This window comes from Agrilus planipennis, unplaced genomic scaffold (assembly GCF_000699045.2).
Source record: "Agrilus planipennis isolate EAB-ADULT unplaced genomic scaffold, Apla_2.0 scaffold238, whole genome shotgun sequence".
Classification (NCBI taxonomy): domain Eukaryota; kingdom Metazoa; phylum Arthropoda; class Insecta; order Coleoptera; family Buprestidae; genus Agrilus; species Agrilus planipennis.
Genome location: NW_020439447.1, coordinates 428,423 through 441,195, shown reverse-complemented (window position 1 = coordinate 441,195; position 12,773 = coordinate 428,423). Strand labels below are relative to the sequence as shown.

Genomic DNA, 12,773 nt, shown 5'->3' with positions numbered 1-12,773 from the left:
GAAGTAATCGAAGCTGTAAATGGTTATTTTGAGGAGCTTGACGAATCAGTCTATAGAGATGGCATTAATAGACTGGAACACCGCTATGAGAAATGTATCAGCCTTGGAGGAGATTATGTTGAGAAATAAAAAAAAAAAATTTTTAAAAACCTTGTTTTTCTTGGTCAGGCCGGAAACTTATCAATCCACCCTCGTATACCCATAATGTATAAAAAGAGAACTGTATATATTATATATTTAAAACTTACGACTCCGCTTTTATCCACTATTTCTTGAATAATCCTACCATTTTTTCCTATAACTTTACCGACTAAAGTACGTGGCACTTGCAGAGATTCTTCACTATATTCTAACATTGAACGTGCTTTCTTAACAGCCTCATCACTCTACAAGACAAAAAAAAGTAACAACACAAAACAATATAATATAGAATTGTAAAAAATTATAGAATACCTCTCCGTAGATTTTAAAGGTACATGAGTTCTCTTCTAACTCGATGTTCGTTATACCCTCGACCTTCCGTGCTTGTTGTATGTTCGCCCCATGGGCCCCTATCGCTAAGCCCATTAAATCCTCCCGCACACTGAATTCGTCCGAATATCTAAAAAAAATTCAATTCAATTTATACGCAAATACCTCTAAAATTAACACAAATAATTCAGTTACTTTAAAACAGAAACCCTTTTGTTCCCCAAGGTATTTTCAATTTAAAAACTGTAAACGTCTCTGACAAAGTTCCACATTTATTTAAAAATTACACTAGCACAGGTACATCCTTTACAACATTTACAATTTCATGCACGTAGGTCATTCGTCGATTACTACACCACAAACCCTCAAAAAAATTAACTAGAGGCATGCAACTTTCATCTCCTGGCAGTTAAACAGACAGACTACCCAGAAAATAAAATACGGATAGCGAAAAAGAGAAACAATAAAGCACAAAATAAAACATAACATGCCTTGTAACCCATGTAACAGGACCAAGAGTCTACATAGTGCTATGCCGTTCTTTTTTTTTGTTATAAGTGAAGTGAGACAAACCGCAATGAGTGTGTTTGTGGTATGCATACAAAAATGATACCTAATACAAACATTTTATTGTAAAATAACTGTATATATTTATGTCATATATACACGACAACGAGCCACAAATTAATACTGCCAGGAATGACTGGAGAGGCAACGGGCCGGGGGCCATCTGGTGACACCGGCACAGAGGCAGAACATCAAAAATAAATATATATATCAAAAAAAAGTATATAGGTAGACGAAGAATTATACAATACGTATTACGTAATTAAATATATGTATATAGATAGATAGCTACGAGCATGCGCACTGTTTAAGTTGCGGTTAAACCTCACCTGGTGGAGCCTGCCCCCCGCCCGACCTCGTAATTACCAACGCGATGATAAGAGGGCCTACCTTTGCTGAAAAGAGAAATACCAACAAAACATCAATAACGAAGCTCCATTCCTGGTGCAGTATTAATTTCTACTTCTTTTTTCATTTCTCTTTGAAGGTTTTGTCTCACATTTCAATAAATTAAAATCAAGCCGAGGTAATCTCAAGTTTGAAAACATTTCAGTTTTCAAGTAATACACCTTTTTTCATTTACTTTCCGAATAAATAAAAATCAACAACTGAGAGTTGAAACCTTTTTTGGCGGTGCTAGTATTTTATTTTGTCCACTTCATGAGTTAATGGTCAAAAAATAACAACAAACTATTCACAGTTTAATTTCTTTATAACAACTTTTTAATACGTTGGATAGATGATAATTTGGTCAATTAATAAATAATGTATCTGACGGTGAAGCAATTGAATATTTTAGTAGTTATTGGAAAATGAGATTCGATTTCAGATAAATAAGTTATTACATTGTGTAATAACATATTATTAACTAGCACTAGTTCTTCCCCCCTATAAGTCACTGTGAGCTCGAAACTGTTAGCACCATTGCTTTGAGTGGTAGAAATTCACTTTTGTGAACAATTTGTTTAATCACTTTCTTTGTGTTAAAAATTAAATTTAAAGGAATTGTTTCTAAATAGGTATGCAACACATCATACATTCAGCATAAGAAATTGCTATAATTTCATTTATATATAATATTTCGAAGATAACTATTTGACAAATTGCTGAAAATTTAAATAGGAGCAACAAATTTCAAATTAACATGCCTTCGATTTAATTAAATTAAGAACTGTCGTTGGCTTTCTAATTTAATTTTTTTCTTAGGTAGTCTAAATCTTTAATAAATAAGTACGTTAAGATCTATATTAATTAAATGCCTTATTCTAATGTGTTAAAGTCCAAAATTGTTAATAAGATCACGAAAATGCAATTTCACACTATTATTACAGAAAAACAACTCCTTAGAAATAAAAATCAAAATTAAATTATCATACCCTATTCTGTTTTAATATAGATCAAAACATAATTTTCTATTTTCTTGCACAATTAACTTTTTCATGTAAAAACAGAATTATTTGTGATAATTTAATTTAGGATTAAAACTCATGCTAAGGAACAAAGTACCACAGATTCCTATTTTGTCATAATTATTACAAACATCACCTAAACATTCTTTTTCAATCCAATTACATATTTAAAATATGTAATTTTTTAAAGGATCGAGTAGTCAGCTTTAATTAAAATAAATATATAATGTGAATGATAAGACGTGGCTCACCCTCCGACGTTTGCAAGTTTGGTGCTCTCCAACTGCCTCGCGGCTTCCTCCGTTCGTTTAAGCAAGAGTACCTTTTGCGACAAGCTGCGAAAATGCATGTCTTGAAGCATTGATGCTCGTTTGCGACTTGTGTCCGAACTCGATATCACCACCAGTACCCCTCGTTCGGGCACATAACGGACCACGCCCGCGCCAATCGACCGTTGGAATTCTTTATGAGCATTCTCTATCTTAGCACTAAAATTGAAAACAAAATCGAATATAAAATTCTTTATATGTAAACAACAAACACGAAAAATGCTAAATTAATAATAAATGGATGTTTAGCACTAAAAAATAACATTAATGTAGAAAGAATATAAACAAAAAAACAGACATTTGGATATTTAACACCTTTTGCTGTTAGCTATATTAAAAAAATACTAGACAAATAAATAAATCTTCATTTAACTTACTATTCTCTACTTTCTTCAGGAACCTCAATTTCAAATTTGTGAAACATAGTTCGGTCAATGGGCGGGTTGGTGTTCTTGGGACGAAGTCGATCGACGCTCACAATTTCTGTATACGTCGTGTCCCAGCCCAGGTACTCCAACACGAAAAAATCGCCCTTCATCATCTGCAAAAGTTCAACACTTTTTAATTTATCTTTGTCTTCCCTTACGTTTTAATCTATTAACCATCTGGTCACATGGCAGCTAAAATGTAAGAAAACAAATAGGCCACTGTAAAAATTTAAAATAAAAGATGCCCAATTTATTATTATAGTGACCTTTTTGAAGGGCAATAAGTTTTGGAAAAAATGTTACTACTTTTACTGTATCTCATCAATAGGTGAAAATAAACAAATTATTGTAAGGAAAATGGTTTGACCAAATCAACATTTTACCACTTACTAATCAAGTGATTGCAACACTACTACGATTTAGCTCAAATAAACTGTCTAGTTTTAACAAAAAAACACAACTGTTTTACACACATCATAATGCAATCACATTACCTCTAAAAATAAGAAATATAAATTATTTAATATCACAAATAACTTGTTTACTTTCAATATACATAATGTACATCAATGAAACACTGGAAAATTTCGCTTTTTGAAAGATTCACTCTTAATCATCTGCAAATATTCACTTTGGGTGATACTTTTTTTATCAATATGTCACTATCAATCCACTAAACAAAGTTTACATGGCATTCATAATGTAGCTTTTCAAAACAATTAATTAATAAACTTTTAAACAAGATCCTATTCATTTACAATGTTAACCAACGTATAATTTCCTAAAATTTAAAAAAAAAAATCTTCAAAACACCTTGTGGATGTTTGTGATATGCTCCCAGTTGGAAATGTACAAGTTGATCTTGGAAAATAGATATTTTATGTTTATGGTACTTTCCGAATATTAAGTTAACACTCATAATAAACGATCAGTAAAAGCATTTAAACCATTAGTAGTATAGAAATTAATAAACAAAGTTTACAACTGCTGTGAATGATTGCAACATGATAAAATATTTTGAAATGCTCAAATTGATTTTGGATGTCAAAGTTTTTATACTTAGTGAGGCATAAATATTTGAATATTAAGTTAAACTTCACAATCGATAATCAATAAAGACATTTATGCCTTTGGTGATGAAGAAATTGGTGAGGATTTGGTTTATATTTGAAAATATCTCACCTTGATCCTACACTTCCACCATCCATTTGCTTCTTGGTTATTGGCACGTGAGTAAACTTCAACCTCTTGGTTTTCTGCAAACTCAACTTTTTCGTGTTGTTTAGGGGGAAACCGTACTTGAGAATACGGAAATTTTGAATCTGGTTGCCATCTACAAACAAAATTATTGAACAAATCAGTGGTACAATACTAGTGTAATATTACTTACTCATCCTCAAAATGTATTAACACTTCCTCGTCGAAGATGTCCATTATGTAGCCCTAAAAGCGTACGATAGTCTAAATAAGCTTTAATTTTATATAAAATACCAAAATAACTCGTTTAAACCCGTATGAGTGGAATTTACTTGTAATATGATACACAATAAAATATAACCTAAATGATTCATACCGAACGGGGATTGCCTCAAAAAATTAAGCCCGAATGAAAAACTACACGTTTTATGTTCATGAAAACTTATTTCGAGCGTTCTTTTCCAAAAGACACATGGATAATCACGCCCTGTCAAATGCTCATGGCGTCAGAAAAGCGCGTTTGGAAAAAGAATTTTAAAAGTGCCGTTAATCTACATCAGTTCACACACAAATTTTGCAAAACTGATAATGGAACAATAAACTATATGGCACTTTTTACAGAAAAGCAAATAAAGTCATACTTCAATTGCTACAGACCTTATAAAGAGCACCATTTTCGCCGCATACTTCCACTACTAAGCCCTCCATGTTGATTTGATTCTTGGATGAAGGAACAGCCTTGAGTTGGTTACGAGTCGGAGTTCTACTCGTGCTACCGCTCTCAGACAACTAAAAAGAAAAATGACATTTCTGTAATGGGATTGGTCAAACAGAGCTCCTGCTACTTTTTTGACAGAATGGCGTAGACAAGGACGTAAATACTAGTAAAAATAGCAAATTAATCGCAAAAAGTCCACGAATTTAGATAAATGTCTCAAGAGTATGTCCAGCAGTAGTGATTCCGAAGAATTTTATGATGCTGAAGACAGTGGTGCGTGCCAATTACAGAGGCAAGTGCAAAAGGGTAATGTAGTTGCTGAAATCGAATTTGCAAAAACTGATAAAGTAATGTTGATTTTATTTACCCTGAATTGGGACCTCATTCACGTTAATTCTTTTAGCAATTTTCACTTTTCTACATACTTCTGTTTTGTTTAATAAACAATTGAAATAAACAAATTGTCAGTTTTTGTATTGAATCCGGTTTGCCTTGATCACGTGACTGAAATAAGTTATGCTATTGGAGTATTTAAAAAACGTGCGAATTTTGAAAACTGACATTAATTTATAAATTAAACCCATCGCTCTTTTTCACAGACGAAGTAGTAAATTATCAAGAGAGAATAGCATATCATACAAAGCAAATTCAGAACCCAACCTATGTAAAACTGTAAATGAAGAACAAAACTATAGAATTGGAGACAAAAATAGCAAACAGGAAAATGGTGATCTTGTAAGTATATTTTACTATAATGTTATCATTATGATTATTTCTGCGTTGTAGTTTGCTTTCAATTTGAATGTGTTTTCTTCAGATCAAAGCAAACCTAGGTGGTCGTAAACGTTTTAAAGAATTAAGAAAAAAACTACAAAACGATGATGAAGATGGTCAGGCATCTTGCATCACACCACCAGATAGTCAAACGTCCTCAGTCGAAGGTATCTTTGCTACAAATAATCGCACATCGCATCCATTTCGAATAATTGAGCATGATGCCCTCAGCTTGCAAAGTATTAATTCACTTGGTAGAATAGGAAGGATATTAGGAGGCCTTGTTGATAACAGTAAGTCAAACTGCTTAAAAGTCCCATTTATTAGGTCACAAAGAAGAATTAAATTTAATCTATAAGTTCCAACATACAAAATGTTAAATTTGAAGAATTTAGAAGGAGGAGGTATTGCAACATACGAAAACTACTTTAAGGCCTTCTCCTATCCTGGATTTAACTGTGACAAGCACCCCTACACACTACCCTAATACTTGTATCTCAAATGTGTGTTGTGTATAATGTGGTTTTATATTAAACATCTACTTATGTTTTTGCAGCCAATGGAGTTTTTACTAAACTAACAATAATAACTTTTAATTCTTGTAGCTTCATGATCAAATAAAACACAAACATATAGAAGTTATAAAACATTTACTGTTAATCCGTAGTAATATTATTCACCACATTGTGGTATCCTCAAGTGGGAAGATAATCAATTTCTATTACTATCTTAATTATCCTTTTTGAGGAAACCACTGAAAATAATATTATTGTGGGTTACTAATAAAAGTTTTATAACTTTTACGTGTGTGTGTTTTATTTTTAATAATAATTTTTAAACTTTCTGATTACGTTTCAAATTTCAAAGTCCACATATTATATTTTTTATGTGTTGTGTGGATTATTTTAATCTTATCCTCAGTGTAAAGTACGTCACGCGAATTTTTTTTACTATTGTCATACAAGGGTCATATTTTTACATTAAGTCTATGTAAATGGTTACCAAGTACTCCTCGACATGTACTTATTATAATTTTAAATTTAATGTATAAAAATGCTTCATACCGAAAGCAGAAAGAATTAAGCGTTGTTAATTTCCAATCCAGATTTTTAATATCTNATATAATATTTAATTTATTATTTTGTGTCATTCACTATTTTTAGCTACAGCTAATGTAAAAGAGGCTCAAATTGGCGCGTCTGCTTCCACATTATCGACAAGCTCTGAATCAGCGTCTAGTTCGAAAAATGTTGTACAATATCAAAATTTAGCCGCTCTGTCAGAAAATGCGCAACCACAGAAAGTAATCGCACTCCAAGAACCTGACGTGATCGCTAGCACAAAATCCTCAAACTCCCTAAAAGTTCAGTTGGAATCAAAGAAGGAGATTCCTGTTGCACCCCCAAGGCGGAAAAAGAAAAAGAACAAAAATGTTACTAGTCTCCTTTCCCTTCCAGTGAGTATTTTGTGCTAGAAAAGATGTATACATATAACTCATTCCTAATTAAATTATTCTTAGCCTGTGGAATCAACCAGTGCAGGCACATTCTCTAATTCTAACTTGGCTAGTCCTGCAAGTACCATTGAATCTCTTACTCGAGAATTCGAAGATTCGTTAGACAAGATGCCAACGACTGCAAATGTGAGAAAGTCCTTACATTCTGACAAGAGCTCTATTAGTTCGCAATCTTCGAAATCAAGCACATTGAAATCAGTACATTCATTAGATTTGAGACAGGCAATTAAAGGACAGTATGTAGTTAAACCCCAAGACGATGATAAATTTAAAGCAGCCAAATCAAGCCGCGAAGAGATGGAATTTCTTCAATTAGATGATAGAAAAGAAACCGATAAACAGCCCAACGTCAGTCCACGGGCGTCTAAAAGTCGAGGAAGCGTAGGACATAACAGTTTAGGATCGCACAGGTAATAATTTTTAAACTGAAATGATTTGTAAAATAAAAAAGCAGTAGGTATTAGGATTTATAATATGAACCTTACTTGAAACTGTGGTCATAGAAATATAGTTTTATTTATAGGGATAGTAGGCATGTCATGTCAACCGATTCGAGGGAGCGCCGCAGGTCAGCTGGGGACGAGAACATGTTAAAACAAATGAATATTTGCGTCCGTACACGTACCGATTCAGGTAAACGGTTAACCGATCGAGAAATTCTAGAACAAGTAACGGTTCTCAACCTGGACACTGGGGAACGGGTTCCGTTAAGTGTAGCGGAAGAAAAACTACCCCAAGGAATCAATCCTTTATCGTTGCACATAATGCGTCTGACTTCTGAATACGTAAGCAATTCCAGTCTGGAAAAAGAAAAGGAATCAGACGAGGAAAGCGTGGGAAGTAAGAAGTCGGAACCACCCCCAGGTGAAGAAAATGATGCGGATGTTAGTAGGGTTGTACGGAAACGGACGGCTAAAATCAAACGGTTTCTTGGGTCGACAGTTAAAAAAACCATGCACAAGGCTAAGTCTATCGCGCAAGAAGTGTCGCACGCCCGGCACAAAGAAGACGTGCTCGACATTATCGACGAAGTCAATCCAGGAGAACAAAATATTAAATTAAAGGTAATTACTAATTATGTAATTAAATGGTACATCACCTACTTAAGTTTTATTTCTCGTTTTGTGGACTTCTTTAGGCATCTAATTCACATAAGGGGCCGTACGAGTTGGAAAATATTCAGCATGTACAGGAGATTAAAGACGAACACCAAGGTGCCATTTGGTGCATGAAATTTTCTGTTTGTGGACGACTGCTTGCTACTGCTGGACAAGACAAAGTGCTACGGATTTGGGTCATAAATGACGCTTACGTCTTCTTCCAGGTACGAGTTTTGTATGTTTCAAATTTTGACTTTACACCAATTTCGTTTTAGGATATGCGTTCTAAATACAATGCTGAAAAGGTCTCACCAACGCCTTCTCAAGAGTCTTTGGTATCCCACCATTCGATAGATGACAGCAGCCCAGCTGCCCCAGAAACTAGGAAATCGGAAAAGAACAAGCACATCTTCGTCTCAAAACCATTCTGCACGTACACGGGACACACGTCAGATCTTTTAGATGTATCATGGTCGAAAAACTATTTCATTCTCTCCTCCTCCATGGACAAAACGGTTCGATTATGGCACATTTCTCGTAAAGAATGTCTGTGTTGTTTCCAGCATATCGATTTCGTGACCGCCATCGTTTTCCATCCAAGGGATGACCGATATTTTCTTAGTGGATCTTTGGACGGGAAATTAAGACTTTGGAACATTCCAGATAAAAAGGTAAGTTATGTTATAATTTATTGGAAAAATTATATCTTACCTTTCGTTTTTGAATAGGTTGCAGTTTGGAATGAAGTAGAAGGTACATCACGATTGATAACAGCTGCAAATTTTTGTCAAAATGGTAAATTTGCTGTTGTGGGCTCATATGATGGTCGCTGTATCTTTTATACAACCGATCAGCTCAAGTATTATACTCAAATTCATGTACGATCGACGCGGGGGCGGAATGCCACTGGTCGCAAAATAAGTGGCATTGAACCGATGCCAGGTGAAGACAAAATTCTTGTTACTTCGAACGATAGTCGCATCAGATTATACGACCTACGAGACCTTAGTTTGTCGTGCAAATACAAAGGATACGTTAATGTTAGCAGCCAGATAAAAGCTAGTTTTAGTCCGGATGGTAAATACATAATAAGTGGTTCCGAAAATCGTGATATTTATGTGTGGAAAACGAACCATGACTACAGCAAGTTTTCCTCGGTACGAAGAGACAGGAACGATTTCTGGGAAGCCATTAAAGCGCACAACGAGGTCGTTACATGTGCCATTTTTGCTCCGAACCCTGAAATGATATTAAAGATGGTCGAGGAGCAATGTAAAGATATGGATAAGAACGAAAAAGCAGAAAAGGTTAGACAAATAGTAATTCATTATAGCTTAAAAGTTAAGTTTGTATTACTAATAGGTATTATTACTAATGAAAGTACATCAAATTAACATTTGTTGTATATTTTACTTATAACTGTGAGCTCGGAACTGTTTGCACTATCGCTTAGAGTGGTTAAAATTTACTTTTGTGAACAATTTGTTTAATCACTTTGTGTTAAGAATTATTTGAAANGCAGAAGGAAATCATACTTACCTGGCGTAGGGGTTACCGTGATCAACAAGGCGGTTCCCCCAGGGTGAGGCCTTTCCATTGCACTACGGTTGGGCTGACCCCTGCGATTATCCCTAATGTGGATAACTCGGGCGCGTAATTTTTGGTAGTCGGGACTGCGTACGCGCTGTCCCGGAATTAACTAATTTAAACATAGTTTTTTCTTCTCTCTTCTTACAAAATCTAAAAGTTTCCATTGTGAAATCAGTTACCAACGTTACGTTTTTAATTAAATTAGTAGTTACTAATTTATAAGTATCCCTTAAAATTAAGTTCTTAGTCAAATCACTTTAATGTGTTTGAATTATTTCAAAAGTAGGTAGAATAAGAAAATCAGATAAAGTTCTGTAGATTGAGTAATTCGAACTAAATAAAAACACTACAACATAAAACCCGAAATTCAACACAAAAACTTTATTACCTGAGGATATAACTTGGGTCTAAAAAAGCATTTTAGGTTTTTAAAGGTTTTCATATGGAATTTCTGGTTTTAGTGTTTCATCAGTAAATACCATTATTATTTTAACTTTCTTTATACTACACTAAAATAATTTACTGATGAGGTAATAGTTTTTGTAATTTATTTTTTATTCATTCCGTTTTAAAATTAGTTTAATTTATTTATGTTTTAAATAGGACTATTTATTTACATACATTACTTACAAAATAAACTTCAGAAAACCTTTTTTAGCTCTTGTTTTTTAGCTTTAGCTAAAACAAGAAACTCATTCTAGCAAAAATTGAGTAACAGCCTTATTGAATTCATCAGCATATCGAAGATGAATATTGTGTTTTCCTTCTGGAAAAATTTTTATCCTGTAAAAGATATGAAATTAAAATTTTGAATTGTATTATAACTTGTAATATACTTTGCATTTTTAATATTTTTCAGTAAAAATTCGGGATGTTCACCAGCAATCATGGGATCTTTGGAACCATGTAGTATAAAGGTGGGACACTGAATATAGTCCAATTTATTTTTGCAAATATTGCCACCTTTCTTTGCTATTTCTATCAAAGTATCACACCAGTTATTCCACAATGTTTTTAGACCATCTTCACCATACAATTTTATTAATGGGGCCTTCATTTTATCAGACCATTTACTTATATCACGTAATTCTAGAAATAAATTACTGAAACTGATTTATTTCTAAAATATACTGATTTATGAGTAATTAGTTTTTTACTTATGATTTGTTCTACTATTTTATAGATTAGGAAGTGCACATGTTCCTCATTTTATAAGCTGTTGGATGATATACTTGCTTTCATAAGTGTTGATTTCTTCTGGCAGGATGTAGGAATTTGCTCCCCAAATTACAAGTTTTTTTACAGAATCTGGGTAATTTGCACTTAAAATTATGCTGGAGATGCCCCCATCACTCCATCCTAACAATGAGAACTTCTTTATCCCTAATTTCTAAAATACCATACAAAAGAAACATTGATTGTAAAGTGAATGTATTATAAGACCGCATATGTACCTTCATCAACTTATAAGCAATTTCTGCATCTTTTTCATAAAAATCCGTGCCGAAACTTTTATCTGGTGGTCTGCTGAAGCCATATCCAGGAGGATCAAAGGCAATTACACAAAACTTATCTTTATCAAGGTTTTCAACTTGAGGTTTAAAATCACTCCAAATTGTCCCCAATGCACCAGGAAAGCAAAGTACATGGTGGTCACCAATTCCTTCTTTAATATAGTTTATAGAATGGCCATCGATTTCAATTTTTGATTCCTTTGAAAAATAACATATTTATGTATACTACTACTATATTAAGAATTTAATTATTTGTACCTTAGCTGTAGAATAACTGTAACTGGCTGTAAAGCGCTTAATACTCGGCTTTAATAACTTTTGACAAATTTTCAACATTATATTTTTAAATTAGTTATTTTATAATCAAATATGAAATATAAACATAACCTTTTTATTTGATAAAAAATTAATAGTTATCATAGATAATAGATAGTTATAAAGGTATGCAACCCATTTAACTAATAAGTTCGCTGTTGCCTAACTCAAGATTAATAAAAAACAAATGTTTAATTTGCATTAATTAAATAAATTAATTTGTTCTTCGTTACTTTAAGCTCTTTTGAAACAAAACTTATTATGATGAAGTAATATTTAAATAAAAATAAACTACATACCTGTATCTTTAAGTATTGCAGCATTTTGGCAAATAAAACTAAATAAAACTAAAAGTAGTTTATACTTTCAATGAAAACTTAAATTTATGAAAGTTTAGAGGGAGTAATGAAATAATTAATTATTTTAAACACTTTTGGTAGATTTAGCAATAAATTTAGTAAAAGGATAACTAACTTTAATAGAATATTAACTGCAACTGAAGGGTTTTAATACACAATTTTACGACAGTTTTTATCGTTAATAAGGTCATTGGATATCAATAAAAGTTGGTACGTTAAATAAAATTTTCATAATTATTTATGTCTATTTAAAGAACATTAATCATTAGCTATAAAAGTTATTGACAAATGTTATATAATTTCAAAAGCATTTAAGCTTTTATTTTGTAGTTATTATTTCCAGATGCTAATTAATTCATTTAAATATGTAATTGAAATTTAAATTTAAATATTTTTCCATTTGTACAGTTTAATTTTCTTTTACACTTAAAATGTACTCAACATCAGTTAATTTCGAAGGAATAATAAATGTTAGTAATTAAGGGA

The 12,773-nt window shown here is 32.7% G+C and overlaps 3 protein-coding genes and 1 non-coding gene across 12 annotated transcripts in view; 2 read left to right on the top strand and 2 right to left on the bottom strand.

Annotated features, from left to right (window-relative positions):
- LOC108740988 (synaptic functional regulator FMR1) overlaps positions 1-5,609 on the bottom strand; it is a 12,805-nt gene extending 7,196 nt beyond the window's left edge. For 2 of the 5 annotated variants that reach the window (XM_025979007.1, XM_025979008.1), the window contains exons 1-8: positions 5,487-5,604; positions 5,059-5,190; positions 4,595-4,647; positions 4,387-4,537; positions 3,154-3,317; positions 2,699-2,935; positions 454-601; positions 249-386 (exon numbers count right to left, since the gene is read on the bottom strand). In XM_025979007.1, coding sequence (XP_025834792.1) covers positions 249-386; positions 454-601; positions 2,699-2,935; positions 3,154-3,317; positions 4,387-4,537; positions 4,595-4,647; positions 5,059-5,190; positions 5,487-5,504 — 1,041 coding nt within the window. In that variant the 5' untranslated portion in view covers positions 5,505-5,604. Of the gene's footprint in view, positions 1-248; positions 387-453; positions 602-1,367; positions 1,434-2,698; positions 2,936-3,153; positions 3,318-4,386; positions 4,538-4,594; positions 4,648-5,058; positions 5,191-5,486 lie in introns of all 5 variants that reach the window. The other 3 variants (XM_025979005.1, XM_025979006.1, XM_025979009.1) reach the window with 3 other exon arrangements.
- On the top strand, positions 5,201-10,008 carry LOC108740986 (WD repeat-containing protein 44). Of its 3 annotated transcripts, none has more exons than XM_025979004.1 (9): positions 5,201-5,411; positions 5,719-5,854; positions 5,937-6,060; positions 7,057-7,349; positions 7,413-7,819; positions 7,921-8,473; positions 8,548-8,733; positions 8,785-9,180; positions 9,238-10,008. In XM_025979004.1, exons 1-9 carry the CDS (start codon positions 5,344-5,346, stop codon positions 9,901-9,903), a joined length of 2,829 nt encoding a protein of 942 aa, XP_025834789.1. In that variant the 5' UTR covers positions 5,201-5,343; the 3' UTR covers positions 9,904-10,008. The 3 variants fall into 3 exon arrangements, with proteins under 3 accessions (XP_025834789.1, XP_025834788.1, XP_025834787.1); XM_025979003.1 differs by having other exon boundaries at positions 5,202-5,411; positions 5,937-6,186; positions 7,933-8,473; positions 9,238-10,006; XM_025979002.1 differs by having other exon boundaries at positions 5,202-5,411; positions 5,937-6,186; positions 9,238-10,006.
- A 32-nt stretch (positions 10,009-10,040) lies between these two features.
- LOC112905837 lies at positions 10,041-10,202 on the top strand. The gene has a single exon (XR_003232041.1). It is a non-coding gene; the product is annotated as a U1 spliceosomal RNA (small nuclear RNA).
- On the bottom strand, positions 10,049-12,397 carry LOC108740997 (valacyclovir hydrolase). 3 transcript variants are annotated; one of them, XM_025979001.1, is made up of 6 exons: positions 12,228-12,397; positions 11,554-11,811; positions 11,336-11,489; positions 10,936-11,188; positions 10,730-10,882; positions 10,049-10,249 (listed from the first exon to the last, which is right to left on the bottom strand). In XM_025979001.1, exons 1-5 carry the CDS (start codon positions 12,249-12,251, stop codon positions 10,792-10,794), a joined length of 780 nt encoding a protein of 259 aa, XP_025834786.1. In that variant the 5' UTR covers positions 12,252-12,397; the 3' UTR covers positions 10,049-10,249; positions 10,730-10,791. The 3 variants fall into 3 exon arrangements, with proteins under 3 accessions (XP_025834786.1, XP_025834784.1, XP_025834785.1); XM_025978999.1 differs by lacking the exon at positions 12,228-12,397 and adding an exon at positions 11,872-11,996; XM_025979000.1 differs by lacking the exons at positions 10,049-10,249; positions 12,228-12,397 and adding an exon at positions 11,872-11,996 and having other exon boundaries at positions 10,648-10,882.
- Between the last annotated feature and the right edge of the window lie 376 nt (positions 12,398-12,773).